Consider the following 20,110-nt stretch of genomic DNA (forward strand, 5'->3'; position numbering starts at 1 on the left):
GGTTTGACCAAACTATGAGATTCAAAAATATGTTAAATTGGAAAAAAGTTTTTTTCTTCTAATAGATATTTTATATTTATAACATCTATAAAAAAAATCGTTTTTTTTTCATTTTACAATTTACAGTCCCGTTAGGGACACCTAAAGTGACGTAGGACAATTGCATTTTGCACAGAATATACAACACGCAAGAAGAAAGAAAGAATCCCCTTGGGCCTTAGACGAGACTTATATTTGAGAAATGATACTTCTCGCTTTTCGCTTTTGTATTAAGTTTGAATTACGTATTTTATTAAGATTACAAAAATGATTAATTTAATTAATAATAATAAATTTATTTTAAATTTATAAATTTTTTTAAACCTATTAATTATCAATACATTTTCTTTCCTTTTAGTTAAAGGTAATTACACTTACTTATTTTTTAGTCCAAGTAGTAATAGAATTTTTAATTTAAAACTAATTAATAAATTAAATTTTATAATAAAAAATAAAAATTATTTTAAATTAAATTACTCATTTGATTTCTATAATTTCATGATTCTTATTTTTTTAATCTCAAAATAATTTTTTTAATTCTTATAATTTATATTTTAATTATCTTCTAGTTCATATAAATTTAAAAGTGATCATTTTAATTTCTATAGTTTATAATTTTTATTTTTTTAGTTATATAATTTTTGAATTAGAGGGATTAAAAAGAATATTTTTAAACTACACGAATTACAAAATTAAAATATAAATTATAAAAATTAAAAATATTATTTTTAAACTATAAATTTTTTTTTAAAAAAAGAATTATTAAACTAAACAAATGAATAATTTAATTGTTATTTTAAATTTGAGTCTTATAATAAATAAGAAAGGAAAAAGCATTGGAATAAGTAGGGAGGGTGTGAAAGGGATGGAGAAAAGGGGAAATTGTGAAAGGCGTATATATCGAAAAAGAAAGAGACAAAAGCAGTGGAGCAGTTGGTCACATCTGAATTTTGTTTTAATTTGATTTTTGAAGTTTAAATTTTTTATATTAATCTCTTAAAGTGTATTTGTTAGATTAATTTAGTCATTTTTTTTTATTTGTCACGCCAATTTAATCAATTCACAGACACACGAATTATAAGAGATATTATGTTAGTGAGTATTTGTCACGTTAGCCTAAATTAACATTCGTTATGCAAAAAAAAAAAAAGTAATGATTTCATTATAAGTTATGCACACTTTTAACATGTTCCATTTTCTCTACTTGATTTTTTTAAAAAGAAGTTGGTGATACCAGATGCATTTGTATGTATGACGTATGAATTTTATGATTGTTGTCGTAGAAGTTATAAACTAATATTATAACTTAAAAACGAGTTGTGGTGATAAAAATTAATAAATGTATTGTATATAATAATTTGTGAATTAAAAATAATATAAAGAATATTTACAATTTTCACTATACAAAAATAAATCCTTTAAGAAATTTCTTAATTATTGATTGGAAAGGGAATTTCATTGACACATGCATGATGATGATCACGTACACTGAAGCCCTTTGTAAAGGACACGTGACCTTACGTGGGTCCAATTCAATGGTTGTTGGGAGAGTTGTCATCGTATATTATTAAATTAAACTACAAAATTGTTTGAAGTATTTTAGAATTTAAAGGACTGAATGCTGCTCAGGTAATGTTATCCAATGAAAATTTGACACGTGTGTACGTCAGTTGGGTGTTGAAGGACCCACGTCCTAGAGATCCTAAACCCACAATAATGTGGAAAGGTGGCGAACCAGGAAAGTGTTAACTCTGCAACCGTACGTGGGGCCCACTGCATCGACTTGCGGAGTGACATTTTCCCATCCATCTGAAACGTTTCTTTGGCGGCTACCCCTTTTAAGTGCCCTTCTTCCACACTTCAACTTTCAAAAAACATTATTTCCTTCTCAATAAAAAAAAAGAACTTTTAAGAAATTAAATAGATATGATAATCCTAAAAAAAACATTATGATTCTAATTTTTAAATATAATATTAATTATTCTTTTGCTCTTTATAATATTAATAAAAAAAATAAAATATTTAAATAAAATAATAATAATAATATAAAGTTAATTTTTTAAAATCATTGATCCCTTTCTTTTATTTATTATTATTTTTAATTTGTATAAAATAACTTAAGATAATAATTATTTTAGGACGGATGAAATATTAAAAATCATACATGAAAGCACATTTAAAACTTATAGAAGAACATATTTTTCACATGTTAATAAAAAAGTTTCTTTTTTTACTTCCTTAATTAATATCCTTAAATATTTATAATAACTTACACATCATGTACAATCAACTGAGTTAAAATATTATAATAATTAAAAAATGTAATTTAATCATTTTTATAAGATTCAATCTAAAATGTTTTTAATATTAATTATTTTTCCTCCAAAAATACCCGTAATTAATCTTAATCTTAAAATGACATGGTAATAAAAGAAATAAAACTCGTTAATATTTGTTAATTTTGTTATGGGATAGTTTTGAAAAAAAAAAAGATAAGTGCTTTGTGTTATCCTGACTATCAGAATTGATTTCACACCTATTAAGGAATTAATTAATTTCATTATATTATGTTAATCTCAAAACAAAAATAAGTTTTCTTTTCCTAAACTATTATTTGTTGAAACTTGATATTAAGGATAAAAAAATCTTTAACCTAATAAAAAACTACTCCCTCCATCCTAACTAGTTCTACATAAATAAATAAAACAACAATAACTTTACAAAATTAACTTTATATTATATCTATCCTTATAAATAATATATTTCTTGTTATATTAATTGTTTCTTTTTATAAAACCATTTTCTAATGATTTATTGTATTAATTATTTATTTTTTATAATATCTTTAATTAATTACTCTCTCCCTTTCTTACTAGGATAGAAGAATAAGAAATCACGTTAATTAATTAGGAGAAAAACAATTAAGTAAGGAGAGAAGTGAAGGGTAATATTGGAATAGTAGTATAAATTATTAATAAATTTAATATGATTAAGTAAATTAATTACTTTTCTTAAATGATGTGAATGAATTGAAAAAATCTCATATATATCGATGAATGTAATATTATCATCAATTCATTTATAAAATGTTATCTATGATTAGTTAATATTACAAGGGATACAAGTGAACAAAAATACTACCTCCACCCTAAAATAATAGTCATCCTAGGTTATTTTACAAAATAAATAGATGAAAATGTACTCCATCCATCCCAAAAAATACCCCTTCCATCCCAAAATAGTTATAATTTTATAAAATTAATTTTATGTCATCATTAATTCATTTATAGATTTTATTGTTTGTCATTAATACTATAATGAATATAAGTGAACAAAATAATTAATGTTATATTGAAAATTTAAAATAATAATTATTTTGAAATATTTTTTTTACACAATAATTATAATGAGACAGAGGAAATAACCAATATTAAATTAAAAAATTAAAATGATAATTATTTTGGACAAATTTTATTCTCTTATACAATAATTATAATGAACAAAGTATCATTTTACATATTTAATCAATCTTAAAATTAAATTTAATAAAATATAAATGTAAACCTATTTTTTATTTATTGCACTAAAAATAGTTAGAGTCAATAGAAGATATATTTTAAAAAATTTATAGTCCAAATCTGTTAATAATATTAAATGTCATACATTTAAGCAGTGAAAAAAATGTCACATTTTTAATATTTTTATTATTTTTAATTCCTTGGTTATTAATATTAGTAAGACCACAATTCATAAAATTGTAGACAAATAGTAATAAACTATATTTAAATTGGGATTTGTCCCGAAATGCCATGTAAAATGAAATACTCTGGTAGAATAGAGCAAGGAGTATATTTTTTTAAAAACGATGAAGAGAGAAGGGAATCTATTTTATAATATTTTATGTAAAAAATCAAATATTTATTCTTTAACATGAGATATTTGTATACATATTTTTCACACAATCGTATTTATTTATTTATGTGACAGTTTTCACTAAAATATGTACTAATTGTGTAAACATTTTATATATTATAATTACTCACTGATTATTTTATAATCTATTTATTTATTGATCGATAATATAAAAATATTTACACAAGCTTTACACGAATATTAATGTCTTCTGTGACATGTTTTAACTTTGATAATAAACTTAAAATTTTAATTAATCAATTAATTAAATATTTTCTTTAATGCGTTAATTGATATATTTATGAATGTAAAATTTTATCATTAAAACTAAATTCTAAAATTTTAAAATTGAAAACTCCTAATAGTGTATGAGATCATAAATTAATTAAAATATATCAAAATAATTTTTTTATATTTCAATTTATTTTTTGTATTTTATCTCATTTAAAAAAACCTTATTTTTTAATTTATGTATATTATTATTATTATCTTCATTATCATTATTATTATTATTACACACAAATATAAATAGAAAAAAATAATTAAAATTATACTAAATAAAAAAAATTATTTAGGAATCGATTTTTTTCTCTCTTAAATGATAATAATAATAATAATGGAACAGAGAACAAAAATTTATTGTAAAGCAATAAATGATATTGCTTGGTAATAATTTCTTATACTATTTTATACTGTATTTATTATATTACACATACATAATAGCAATATAATTAATATCATTAATCATTTTTCTTGACGATAAATTCTTATAGTAGTAGTACTACTATCATTCACTAATATTATTACTACTAATATTTACTAATATAGTAGTATATATAATAGCAAAATAACGTACTATTATGTTAAATTTTCATATATTGGAGTATAATTTATTTATTTTTAAATGTATGTCTATTATAATAGTAACAAATGATATAAGAATTTATTGTATAGCAATAAATGATATTGCTTGGTAATAATTTTTTTAAGTATCACCAATATTTTATTATACATACATAATAACAAAATACTAATTAAGATCATCAATGATATTTCTTGACAATAAATACTTATACTATATCATTTATTGTTTTACAATAAATTTTTATATCATTTATTACTATTTAGTATACATACATCTTAAAAAATAAATAATAATATATATACATTTAATACAGTAGTACGGTTATTTTGCTATTATATATACATTATCAATAAATACAAAATTATCATTAATATACTCGGTAATTATTTTGTTTTTGACAGAACTTTAGTAATTATTATATGTAGTTTGCAATCAAATAACAGCGTAAAATTTTTACAGTTACTATATACATTATTTACTCTATTTTATTAGTTATCAATATAAAAAATTTTACGATTAAATGAAAATTAAACTGAAATCCTTCGTTCAAGGCTAAATATGGATCATATTTATCCCAAAGTGGTGCTTTACAATGTTACATTGACCAGTGCAACACAGCCAAGCTTGATGAGCTGCCAGTCCCCATTTGATTTAGAACCTCAATCAAAAAGACAAAAAATATTAAATGAATGAATTAAATAAAATAGCATATCAGTAAATGATGCATTTATAAATCATTAATTACTTTATAGTTATTTTTTTTTTAATAAAAAGTGCACAGAGGCAGGGGGGGGGTCTCCATTATAATAAGAGGGAACTTTTTATATAGTTGCATTGCAGGATCCACAAACACATAGCATCCAATCACAGCTCACCAGCTTCATCCACTGCTTTTTTGGTTTCTCTCCCTTTGGTGGTGCCTTCCCCTTTGAGGAGGAGAGAGTTGCAAAGTTTGTTTTAAGATTCATTCTTGCTTTTTCAGCTTCCATATAATTTCCCTCTTTTTCCATTGGGGGGGCTCCTATTCCTTTTTTGTGCTTAGTTTTTTTTTTTTTTCTTTTCAATATTTTCTTTGCTGCTCAGCATCAGGGAAAAGGTGGAATTTTTATTTTTAAAAAAAAGTTTTGTTTTGTGTTGTTTTCTAAACAAGCTTTTCTTCTTTTTTCTTCTACTACTACTTCCTCTTCCCTCATAAATTCAGAGTCTTTCTGCTCTTTCCTAATTGGGTTTGTACATTCATTGTCTTTGGCTGTGCCCCTTTTGCTCCTCCTTAGCTTCTAATCACTTCCCAATTGGGGTAAGCGCAAGTTGAAGCTGCAGAAAGAGTTGTCAGTTTTTTCTCTCTCAAAGTTGTCATTTTTTTTGTGGGCATTTTTTTTTGCTGTGTCTCAGTTCCTGTTTAGTATCTGGGAGGGAAGTTCATTGGGTTTAGATCTCATCTCACAAGTGGTTTCTAGGGTTTTTCCTTTTGGACCAATTAGGTAATAATCTTGAACCTCAATTTGGAGCATTCTCTTTGATTTTTTTTTCTTCAACAAAGTGGGTCTTTTGTAGATTCCTGAGGAGCATGCCTCCTTTCCTACACATAAAAAAAGGCTATTCTGATTCCTTTTAAAAAAAAATGCTTGTTGATTTATCCTTCATAGTGTTGTGGTAAAACCTCCACCTCTGCTTCTCACTTACTATCTCCCTCTCTCTCTTGCCCTGAATCAGCCCTGCTTCCCATAAAGTTTGTGCAATCTTTCAAGTACAATCCACAAACACAAACACACACACCAAACCAAAACATCCTGAATTGGCTGAAAACCTTGTTCTACATGCTCTCATAGTTTGTGTGTTTAATTTGTGTTGTGACTTTTGGTGTGATGAAGTGGGAAATGGAGATCCTCCCTCCTGCATCACCTTACATGTACAATTCCAATTGGCTTCTTGATGATAACAGGACCAACAACACCAAATGGACCCCTGCAGAGAATAAGCTGTTTGAGAATGCTCTTGCCGTGTATGATAGGGACACTCCCGATCGGTGGCACAAGGTGGCCGAGATGATACCAGGAAAGACGGTTATGGATGTAGTGAAGCAGTACAAGGAATTGGAAGCAGATGTTTGTGACATAGAAGCAGGGTTGATCCCAATTCCGGGGTACAGTAGTGGTACCACCACAACCTCACCCTTCACCTTGGATTGGGTGAACACTAGTCCTGCTTATGATGATGGCTTCAAAGGAATCACTGCTAAGAGATCCTCCTCTGGAAGACCCCTTGAGCAGGAAAGGAAGAAAGGTGTGCCATGGACTGAAGAGGAACATAAGTATGTGTAACCTTGCTGCTTATTGTTTATTATTACTTTTGCTTTTTCAATTTTAATTCCATGTGTGTGTGTGAAATACTATGTGATGATTTTACTATTTTACTTTTTGGTTATTGAAAATGTAAATTGGTTTGAAAAGAAAAATTGATGTACATGAGGACAGTAAGGAGTTAATGGATGTAGTTATGTTTATGAATTATGATGTACTTTATGTATGAAGCTAGGAGTTGGAGCAATAATGCTATCTTGTTATTAATTGTTGGATATTTGTTATTTGTGGTGTTAAGGTCTTTTTAGCTTTCATGAGGCAAACTATATGGGTGGTTTGGTTAAGTAAAATAAATAATTCATGTGCTATTTATATCAGATTTTTGGTTTTGACTTTAAATTTGATTATGATTTTGTGAAAATTTTCCACAGGTTGTTTCTACTGGGGCTGAAGAAGTATGGCAAAGGTGATTGGAGAAACATATCGCGAAATTATGTGATCACTAGGACGCCAACTCAAGTTGCTAGCCATGCTCAGAAGTACTTCATCAGGCAACTATCAGGAGGCAAGGACAAGAGGAGGGCTAGCATCCATGACATAACAACGGTTAATCTCACAGAAACCACCAGAACTTCTTCTGATGAAAGCAAGAGATCTGCTTCGCCACAAAATTCCGCAATGCTCTCACGCCACCAGCAGCTGAATTCTAATGCTGCCTCATCCGGATTGAATTTCCAGTGGAGCGATCAGCCAAATGCAGGGGTAGCTATGGCACTCAACCCTGCACATGAACAAGTCTTCATGTCCCCTTATGGCCTTAACTCATACGGGTTTAAGATGCAGGGCCAAAATCTGCACAGAAGTTCTCTTCATGAGTCTTCTTACTTAGGACCTCAGACACCAAACATGGTTTTCCAAATGCAGCCCTCCCAACACTATTCCCATGCATGAGGTGGTGGTGGTTGTTGTTTTGAATTATTATTACTATTATTATTATTATTATTATTTATGGCTAGAACCAGTGTCTTTTGCTCAGTTCACTAGTACAGTGTCTGTGCTTTTTACCATGTTTTATGTGAATATCTTACATTAGACTGTTAGTTAGTTATTTCCTTCTTGGAATATGAACTTGAAAGGAAGGTGTTGAAATTTTGTTTCTTCATCAACCTTAAAACTTATGAAAGGTGGAAAGCTGTGAGGCAAACTGGTACCAAACTTTGGTTTTTCAATGTTGTTTAAGAATATTGGATTTCAAGCTAAGTCTAGAATGAAATGTTAACTTTAAAGAGAAAGGGTCCCTTGTACTATGGCAAGGCATTTTATGTATAAGAAGGATACTGTTGAAGTAATTGTATTTAAAATAGTAAGAGTTTGAGAGATCCGTAATCTAGTACCTTAGCAATGGTTCTTCGAAGATAAGATTAAGATGCACGAATATATTTTGTACAAAGTGAGATTCATGTGGATTAATTAGTTATTTTAATTAGAATAAATAGAAACATATGGAACAAGTGTGATTCATGTCGGATTAGATGGGTAATATATTCTTAACAAAGAATTTGGTCATGCACGATGGTTAAGACTGTTTGTACACTGTTCACTGAGTAAATCCAAAGAAAGGCATCACAGTCATTGTGATTCTATTTGTACGGAACCCTTCTGTTGAACATAATTTTAAATGCTTCACTGTTCTCCATATCTTTGGCTCAAATCGATGATCCCATTTATGGAGACAACCTAAGCCTTTTTATTTCGCCAAAAAAAGTCTTTAGCATTCATTAATCAGATATGATAATAAATGATGTATATAGGCGTGTAAAATAAGTCCAATTTAGCATAAAATAAAATGAGTCCTGTTTTTATCACGATAGAGTATTTTTTCAATGGAAAGTTTATAATTTAGATGAGCAATATTTGATAATTAGATTTTACATGGATGTCATGTCACTGTTAGAAATCATCAAATAATAGTTTAAGGAGTAAATTACAATCTATTCTTTTAGAAGATGTTTAATTTACAATTTTTTTCTCCTTTTCTTTTATTATAAAAAATTACACTATTTTTACTTGAGTGAGGACATGTTCACACTTTAGATTGTTATAAGTTAATTACTTGTCGGCAATGAATAATTATAAACAAGTGCTTAAAGATTTCCTTTTTCTTTTCACACAACTTTAAGTGTCACAACACAACTCAAAGTATAGCTAATTTTGAATAACTTATTATTGATGTTGATATTTTAAAAGATGAGATGAAGTCTTAAACATTCCTTTTATCAACTTTGGAACTTAAATCAAAATCAATATTTTATCTTATAAAATCTCTGGTATAACAATACAGTTTAAACCTCGTTGCCAATGATATTGATAAATATACCCAAAAAATCATGTCTAAAACCTTTGTTTATATTAAAATAGATCTAGGGATAATATATTGATCTTCCAAAGAAAGTGACCGTAACTTATAAAATTAGAGGAAATGGTCATAGTATAATTTAAGCATCTTTCAAAAAAAGAAGTGTAATTTACTCTCATTTAAAAAAATATATGACTTTGTGTTAATTGACTTTCATATAGGATTTAATAGTCCACACTTACTCATTTATACACACACAAAAGGAGTTACGGATTCTCTTTTTGGTGAGAAAATTCATTGACCACATATTGCCTTTGCTTGAAAATGAGAATGAAGAATCTAGCTAATACCCGTCCTTCCCTCCCGCAAAGAGTGCTTTGTGGACCTAATGATAATAATAAATAAATATCCCATGACACAAAGTAAGCATCGTGGCAGATAATCTTTGTCATGAAATAACTAATTAATGAAGTTACTAACACAGTATTTTGTAGCTACCTTCTAATTAATTTAATTTATTTTGTGATGGTCTATTAGCACTTATTCTGCATGATTCTAAAATATGTGCCCTCTCTCTTGCTCAATTGTACAAAGACACGCCTACAAACTTTCCTTGGAAGCAGATTCTAGAAATTAATTAATTAAATAATTGATCAACACCGGAGTAAATAGAAAGCTGTAATAATTGAAATAGAAGCTATTATGTGCATTTGATTAGAGGTGTAAATCATCAATCATAAGCTTTTCTTCTTAGCAATAAGGTCATTTTGACCACATCTCCTCCACTTTCTACAAGCCTGGCTTTGGAAAATAGGATATGCCGAGACAAATTCCTTTTGCACAATTGCACTGTTTCTTTGTTATGGACCAATCTCATTTTTTTTCAAGTAGGTGTGCGCATATATGCTTCAATTTGTGCACATATATGCTTCAATTTTTGCACAATGCAAAAGTCATGCATGTGTGGACAAGTTTTTTGGGCTTCAAAGTGTTTCGTCTGTTAATGACAAAGCGCTTCGTTCTCATAAAGTAGTGAATGATTGGATGTTGAAAATAGCAAGGTGGTCTCGAGTGTAAATTTTTATAGGCCAAATTAAAATTTTATAAAGTTGAAAGATGAATATGACACTAAAGAGTATGTTGGAACAAAGATTAAATTAGGACACTAAAGAGTATGTTGGAACAAAGATTAAATTAGGACACTAAAGTAAATATCTAATAATGTTAGATGATCAAACTGAAATTTAAATTAAATTTAAGAGTTCAAAAATGTTAGTGATATGTTTGAAACTACGTCATCAACATTAAACGCACATAAATTACAAAGAATTCAAAAATATTAATGATGAGTCTAGAACGGTGTCATCAACATTAAATGCATATAAATCTCAAAGAGTATAAAAAAAATTTAATAATGGGTTTGAAACCACGTCATAAATATTAAACGCACATAAATCACTACATCAATCGTTATAACTCCCAAGTCATCCTTCTCCAATGTAGGCTATGAATATCATTCTTTGGAACTGTTATCAACATGAAACACACATAAATCACAACGTAACAGCTGTAGCTCTCGTGCCATCCTTCTTCAATCTGAGCTATGGATGTGGTTCCAAACATATTATAAAACTTTGTCTTAGATAATTTTTTCTATAACCATTTAGAGAAGATAATAAAAAACACACATAAATTAGATAGAGTACATAAATATTAACTATGGGTCTAGAACTGCGTCATCAACATTAAACGCAAATAAATCCCAAAGAGTATAAAATTATTAACCGTAGGTTTGAAACCGTGTCATCAACATCAAATGCACATAAATAACAACACAACAAATGTGTTTGTGGATGTCATTCTTTGGAGCTATGCATCAATATGAAACACGCATAAATCACAACGTAGCGGTTGTAGCTTCCGCGTCATCCTTGTTTAATGTGAATTATGAACGTGGTTCTAAACACATTATAAGACTCTGTTTTGATACATTTTTTCTATAAACGTTTAGAGAAAATAAAATAAAATAAAAACTTCTTTTTTAAGTTAAAATTAACTTTTGAAGAATTTAATATGAAAAAATATTTATAAATTAATTTATGCTTAAGTTAATTTTAACTTATGAAAAAATATTTTATTTTTTCTTATTACAAGTGCTTATGAAAAAAATTTATCCTAACATAACAAAATTAATTATACAATTTTTTTTCATGAAGATGAGGGGTGAAATTATAGAATACATGACGATCATTGAATACAATTCCACAAGTAATTCTAGATGCATTAACCAAATCTTTTCTTTTGAAGAAAAATTTGACCCTTTATATAAAAGTAGTACTTCACTTTTTGTTAACTTTATTGTCAATTATTCATAGAAATTCCAAAATTATTAACGCATTTTAAAACGACCCATGTCTTCCCTTGCAACTTGGGCAAGGATATAAAATCTGCCAAGTCTAATAAAACAACCACACCATGCATGACGGTACAAACCTAAATGGTCCTGCTACTTGGTTTTGCTACAGTATATGACAAGACTAGCCACCATCCTTTACAAAAGGAAAACCTTCTTTTTTGCAAGTGGAATTAAAAAGCACCTTGGCCACTTTATTCTTATTTCCATCAACACTTGCACTAGTTACAACCAATTTCAATTTTTATTTTTGGAATAATGGAGGAATAAGCATCTAATTAACGACGGTCAATGAGTAATTAATTTAGTGGAGAAAAGTCCAAAACAGCGACAGACATTAATTACTACAATCTTGTTAACATACAGGGAAATTTCATAGGTGGATATTATTTACCAATTCTCACCATATAAAAATATTATATGCAATAAAAAAGCATCAAGTTGCTTTCATTATCATATACATAGTGTAGATTTTCAATATTTATACTAACATTTTTTTATTAGACAAAAAATATATCAAAGAAGGCAATAAAACAACACCTAGCCATTAGGACAATATATTTCGTTAAGAAATATTAAAAACACATTCTATAACATATTTTTTTAAAAAAATTATTAGATAATCTAAAATCATAATCTATCCATATAATCCCTATCAATATCTATGTGACACATATTTAAGTTTTTTATTTATTTTTAAATTTAGACGAAAGAAGTAATAACAATTAAACTGTGTGTCATATGGAGATTAATAATGATCATTTAATAGTTTTTTTTAATATATACTTTATTATTAACTAAAATTTATTGAAAATCATAAAATTTAGTTGAAATTACTTCTTATTTAACCTATGCTTGGAATCATGTCCTGGAGCACCAAATCACATTCAAATAGGGAGTGGCACAGGAGCTACCGAAAATTACTTTCGGTGTGACGTGAAAAATTACATCCATAATACTTAACCAAACATGTATTTAATTAGTCTCACTCATAATTTTATATTTTTTCATATATAATCATAAAAACTATGTTAGGAGGCATATATTAAAGAGTGTATTTACTAGCACTTCTATTTTTTTTAGTTAGCTTAACCATTTTATTCAACAGCTAGTTAACAAGTATAAAAAGTGTTTTATTTAAAAATTAATGTACATTTTTAGCATGGGTCACACATCTTTACACACGTTAGATACTAAATGGAGTGATTATATGGTAGATCATGCTTACCATAATCCAAAGTCCTGTCTATGGGACTATGAGAAAGTGGGTGGGGATTCTCTCCATGTTTATTCATTGGCCCAGAATCTGAGAATGGTGATAGTTTAATGAGATTTGAATTACACACGTTGGAAAAGAAGAGAGAAGGACGGAAAGCTGGTGCATCAAATCTCATTATCATTGGGCAATGCAATTGTACCTGAAAGATTTCATATCCTTGTGGGGAATAAACCAGAATATTGGGCACCAAAGTTAATTATTTGAGTTTATGTAGACAAATAGAAACGGTAAAGGACATGTCTTCTCAATAAGATTTTGAGATCTACTGGGTTGAGAATAGAAAACTGAAATAGTAGGTCTGAAATATCCAAGTCGTGACATGGGACCCAAAGCAACCCAATTCTTACACTTTTTTATTATTATTATTATTATTTCCATGTAATTGTGACCATCCTCAGAATTCACATGTATGCACACAAACACAACCGATCGATCTTGTTGATCTACAGAATAAAGTTCACTATAGTGTAATCCAAATTGTAAAGGGCAATCAATTATAGCATACATGATGCTAGGGATAACAAATTGGTGCCCGAAAATGAAACTTAGTCTTAGACATTAGCCTTATTAGGGTTCGTTTATTTTAGAGTGTGGTAAAATTATAATTTTGTTATAATTAATTTTGAATCGTAAAATTTGATTGTCATGTGTCCAAATTAATATTAATCACAGATTTTTCATTATAATGGAATTGATTCTTGTAGTTTGCCAAAGAGCACTTATTGTCATAACAAAGCATATACCAATTCTGTTGGTCATAGACTAGGGACATCCAGATATGAGAATAACCAGGGTTTTGATTGTTAGCAACAACTTTTATTAGAGACCACCAAGAACTAACTACAACAAGAAAATGATTAATGACATAATAGAAAGACCTAATTTTTCTATCACTGTCATAGTCTCATAGAGTTTCTATATATGATTGAACATAGCATGTAAATCTACTTCAAGAAAGGTGAAAGGTGAAAGGTGAACTAATATTTTACCCTTTATAGTTATTCCATCACTAAGCCTTTAATTTTTTTTGGGTCCGTAACTAAGGCTTATATTTGAAGCCTTTATAACTGAAACTATCATGAAGCATATAATGTCACCACCGCATAAAAGGAAAAGGGGGAAATATTTATGTAAGAACAATATTTTTTGACATATTAAACCATGGACACCAACCAAGTGTAAGTCAGTACAATGATTTTCCCCATTATATGCATTGTAACTTTTAACCATAATTTAGAAAAGTCATCTTTGAGATATGAAGGAGCAGAGGAAGAATATGAATGTTCACTATTTAGACTCGACAATTCCATACAAAGAAACCTTATTAAGCAGCAAGTCTGATATGCTATTGTTAAGAAGGAGAATATGATTATTTTATTTTATTTTATTTTGATGATAAAAATATGATAGATGTGAGACTAGCCCTCATTTTGTACTATTTCTGTTTCCAATTTTATAGAAGATACTTTCATTGTCCAGAGAATTTTGTTTTTATTAGATAGCCATTGTGTAGAGATTCTAAACTCTTGTAACTTCTATGTTTTTAATACACAACTTTCGGTAATATTCTATGATTCAATCGTTTGTGTTACCAATTACCATCATCCTATGCTTTCTTATCTTATTATATACAATTTACGTGGAAAAAAAATGGATCTGAAAAGATATTAGATAGTCATGTAATTTTTTAATTTACAATTCTCTTAGTTTTCAAAAGTCTATTTGAGACATAGCCTTTTTGTAACAGAAGGCTAGGTAGTGATTGTCAAATAGCCTTTGTCCCCCCGGTCTCCAAAACACATCCACATAAAATGCTGGAGTTGGAAAAACAAAGTAAACAGAAAGTAGAAAATAATTTTTCCGTACCAAAGGCTAAGAGTATTTACAACCAAACAAACTGAAAGAAGAAAATAAAAAAGTCAAAATTATTTTTAGGTTGATTTTTTAACTTGAAAATTGATTGATTTGGATGAATGTTTATTTTCTTTTTTTTGAAACTGATTCAAATCAAACCCGTGATATATGATTATCATATTTGAACTTAATTATATTTTTATAATATATTCTAAATTTGTTAGTAATTTTGATTTGTCTCTTTTTTGTTTAGAATTTATGTTGTATGCTTAAATTGATGGTATTGAATATTAGAAGGCTCGGATAATTAGTTTATATTTCAAAATTATTATGCTGGATAAAAATACTCCCAAACCCTAATTACTTTAGTTTAAACTTGTGAGATATAATTGTGTTTTTTTCATTAAAAAGAAAATAAAAAATGGAATCAAACAATCCAATTCAAACTATGTAAATCTCATTGTTCAACTTGGTTATTTATTTTCCCACTTAAGCCAATCCAAACTAAATTGTGAACACCTTTACCAACGGCATCTTCAATAATATGGGAACAAATAAGGCAACCCTAATGTAGAGGCCATATCATATGAGAAAGAACAGCCCATCTTCATAACTAAGTTAAATACAACCAACATAGGACTGTGATACCTTTATTCACTCTGTTCCTTATCTTGCATTTTCTGATACCTTTATTATTCACTCTTCACTCTGTTCCTTGTTTATAGATTGCTCTTACAAAATATCTGAAGTTTGTTATAACAAATTTTTGAATATTGCCACTACTTAGGTAATGAAAATAAAACGTGCAAAATGATAACTAGCAAAGGAACAGATTCTAGAAGCTACTATGTTGAATCAAGCCATCTGCTACAATAACCTTTAGAAAAACTCCTTAAGGTAATTGGGCCTGTCTTGGTATCCGCTGAATTGCTATCACAATTTCTACCCATCTCAATTGTACCCTGGTGATTGATTAACTAATATGGAGGGCAAGTCTACTTATATTAAGTCCTTGCCTATCTTAGTACTTATTCATGTAAATTCTCCTAGTTTAGTTATATGTCAGCCCAAAACCAAGAGGAAATAATGGTTCACATGAATTAGCTCCATCAATTGGTTGATCAAGCTGTTCAACTCTGGCAAATTCCCCAAATTGGGGTTCTTTTAGAAACTTATTTCTCAAATGGGTTGTTTTTAAACAGTTCTGAGGGGTGCTGTTTTTCGACGTAACCTCCATGCATGGCGTCACCACCAGTGGCGCTTACGCCAGGGACGTGCCACGCGCCATTCCCACCAGCGCCTTGCCTTTTGTCTACGTGACATTGAAAATGCCAGCACTAATGGTGAGTTGGTCATGGCTCTAGTCAAATGCAAGGTCTTAGGGTTGCAGCATTGCAGAGTGCAGCAGGTTAGGGTTGCAGTGACGCAGGGGCAGCAGGTCAGGGGTGAGAGACGCGCCATTGGGTATTGTGAGCTGCATAAAGGAGATGTCATTCCCTCCAGCGATTATTCAGAAAGCTTGATTCGTAGTGCTTCTTTGGTTTATTGTTGTTACTTGGATTTCTTGGTAAGTATTTTTTAACTGATAATAAATTTTAGGTGTGTTTAAATTATAAATTTTAGGTGTTATATGTTACGTATGTTTAGGTTATGTTTGTTTTATATGTTATATCTTATGTATCTTTAGGTGGTAGTTATAAATTTTAAGTAGTTATTTGAAATAATAATATTATTTGTGTTATATGTATATGTTATAATTTTAGTTAATATGTTATTATTTGTATTATAGGATATATTAGATTTAGTTGATTTGTTAATATTATTAGTTTGAGTTCTTAATTCAATATAGTAGATTAGATTTAGTTTAAATTTTTTATATGGTAGATTATGAATAATTTTAGATAATGTAAGTTATTAATGTTATATGGTAGATTAGGAATAGTTTAAATTTTTATATGGTAGAATAGGTTTAGTTAAAAAAATTTATATAGTAGATTAAAAATAGTTTTATGTTTTGTAACTTATTCATTTTAGATTAGGTTTAGTTTAAATTTTTTATATGATAAATAAAGAATAATTTAAATTTTTATATGATAGATTAGGTTTAGTTAAAAAAATTTATATAATACATTAAAAATAGTTTTAGGTTCCTAACTTATTAATTTTAGATTAGGTTTAGTTTAAATTTTTTATATGGAACATTACATTTAGTTTAAATATTTGGTATGATAAATTAGAAATAATTTAAATTTTTATATGGTAGATTAGATTTAGTTAAAAAATTTTATATAGAAGATTAAAAATAATTTTAGGTTCCGTAACTTATTAATTTTAGATTAGGTTTAATTTAAATTTTTTATATGGTACATTACATTTAGTTTAAATATTTAATATGATAAGTTAAGAATAGTTTAAATTTTTATATGGTAGATTAGGTTTAGTTAAAATTTTTTATATAATACATTAAAAATAATTTTAGGTTCCGTAACTTATTAATTTTAAATTTAGTTTAAATCTTTTACATAGTACATTATATTTAGTTTAAATATGATAAATTAGAAATAATTTTAGGTATTGTAAATTATAAATTAGGTAACAATTAAATAATTTATATTACGTTAGTTTTAGTTTCATATAGTATGTTTAAATTAGAATAATTTAACGTATTTTAAATAATTAATTTTGTATAATAAATTATTTTACTCGTAAGTATTTTAAGTTATTAATTGTTTTAAATTTTAGTTACAAATATAAAAATTGTTATATATTTAAATTTATATTTGTATGTAATTTAATTTATTTGTAGAATATATATGAATTAGGTTATTTGTATAATATATTTTGTTATTAAAATTAAAAAAATAATTTGTTATTTATGTAAAGTTGTGTTTGGATGTGATTTAATTTAGAAAATATGTTTAAATTTTATTATTTATTTTATTGTATTATATTTTATTGTGCAAGATCAATGACATCTTCGTCGTCATACTCATCAAATATACAAACTAGGTCATTGATGGTGACGTTTTATGGATGTAACCTAAGTATGTTTCAGAACATGTTTGGAATGGGGAACCAGACAGAAAATTACACATCAGACGAGCAGTCTCGACGTATCAAGGTGAAGAACAAATAACAAAGAAAATTGTTCATCTGCTTAGACAATCTAAATTTTATTGGATAATGAAGATGAGATACCTAAAAATAAATGCGGCCTTAATCCGTGCGTTGATTGAAAGATGGAGGCCCGAAACACACACCTTTCACTTGAGATGCGGAGAGACTACCATTACTCTTCAACATGTGTCAGTTTTATTAGGTCTTCGTACTGACGGGAACCATTAATTGGTTCAACAAATCTTGATTGATTAGGAGTCAGATCATAGAAAGACGAACTTGAAGACAATGTGATTAGGAGTCAGATCACAGAAAGATGAACTTGAAGACAGTGTGGTAAAATTAAGTTCACTGGCTTTCTCTTCACATTAATGTGATTAGGAGTCAGATCACAGAAAGATGAACTTGAAGACAGTGTGGTAAAATTAAGTAAAATTAAGTTCACTGGCTTTCTCTTCACATTAATGTGAAGAGAAAGCCAGTGAACTTAATTTTACCACACTGTCTTCAAGTTCATCTTTCTGTGATCTGACTCCTAATCACATTGTCTTCAAGTTCGTCTTTCTATGATCTGACTCCTAATCAATCAAGATTTGTTGAACCAATTAATGGTTCCCGTCAGTACGAAGACCTAATAAAACTGACACATGTTGAAGAGTAATGGTAGTCTCTCCGCATCTCAAGTGAAAGGTGTGTGTTTCGGGCCTCCATCTTTCAATCAACGCACGGATTAAGGCCGCATTTATTTTTAGGTATCTCATCTTCATTATCCAATAAAATTCAGATTGTCTAAGCAGATGAACAATTTTCTTTGGTATTTGTTCTTCACCTTGGTACGTCGAGACTGCTCGTCTGATGTGTAATTTTCTGTCTGGTTTCTCATTCCAAACATGTTCTGAAACATACTTAGGTTACATCCACAAAACCTCACCATCAATTGGATTAGACCTAATTTGTATATTTGATGAGTATGACGACGAAGATGTCATTGATCCTGCAAAATAAAATATAATACAATAAAATAAATAATAAAATTTAAACATACTTTCTAAATTAAATCACATCCAAACACAACTTTACATAAATAACAAATTATTTTTTTAATTTTAATAACAAAATATATTATACAAATAATTTAATTCATATATATTTTATGAATAAATTAAATTACATATAAATATAAATTTAAATATATAACAAAATTTTTATATTTATAATTAAAAATTAAAATAATATATATACATATATTTATAACTTAAAATACTTACGAGTAAAATAATTTAATATACAAAATTAATAACTTAAAATACGTTAAACTATTCTAATTTAAACATACTATATCAAACTAATAATAACTCAAACTAACATAATATAAATAACTTAATTGTTATCTAATTTAAAATTTATAGTACCTAAAACTATTACTAATTTATCATATCAAATATTTAAACTAAATATAATGTACCATGTAGAAGATTTAAACTAAACCAAATCTAAAATTAAGAAGTTACAGAACCTAAAACTATTTTTAATGTACTATATAAATTTTTTTAACTAAACTTAATCTACCATATAAAAATTTAAACTATTCATAATTTATCATATCAAATATTTAAACTAAATGTAATGTACCATATAAAAAATTTAAACTAAACATAATCTAAAATTAATAAGTTACGAAACCTAAAATTATTTTTAATCTTCTATATAAATTTTTTTAACTAAACCTAATCTACCATATAAAAATTTAAATTATTCCTAATTTATCATATCAAATATTTAAACTAAATATAATGTACCATATAAAAAATTTAAACTAGACTTAATCTAAAATTAATAAGTTACGAAATCTAAAATTATATTTAATCTATTAGTTAAAAAATTTTAACTAAACCTAATCTACCATATAAAAATTTAAATTATTCCTAATTTATCATATGATATATTTAAACTAAATGTAATGTACCATATAAAA

At 27.6% G+C, this 20,110-nt stretch overlaps 1 protein-coding gene across 1 annotated transcript; it reads left to right on the top strand.

Moving 5' to 3' along the window:
* Window positions 1-5,638: 5,638 nt before the first annotated feature.
* Window positions 5,639-8,493, top strand: LOC100784163 (transcription factor DIVARICATA). The gene is made up of 2 exons (XM_003551252.5): window positions 5,639-7,127; window positions 7,548-8,493. The coding sequence occupies exons 1-2, from the start codon at window positions 6,682-6,684 to the stop codon at window positions 8,065-8,067; spliced, it is 966 nt and encodes a 321-aa protein (XP_003551300.1). The 5' UTR covers window positions 5,639-6,681; the 3' UTR covers window positions 8,068-8,493.
* The last annotated feature ends 11,617 nt before the right edge of the window (window positions 8,494-20,110 follow it).

Source organism: Glycine max, chromosome 18, assembly GCF_000004515.6.
Source record: "Glycine max cultivar Williams 82 chromosome 18, Glycine_max_v4.0, whole genome shotgun sequence".
Taxonomy (NCBI): Eukaryota; Viridiplantae; Streptophyta; class Magnoliopsida; order Fabales; family Fabaceae; genus Glycine; species Glycine max.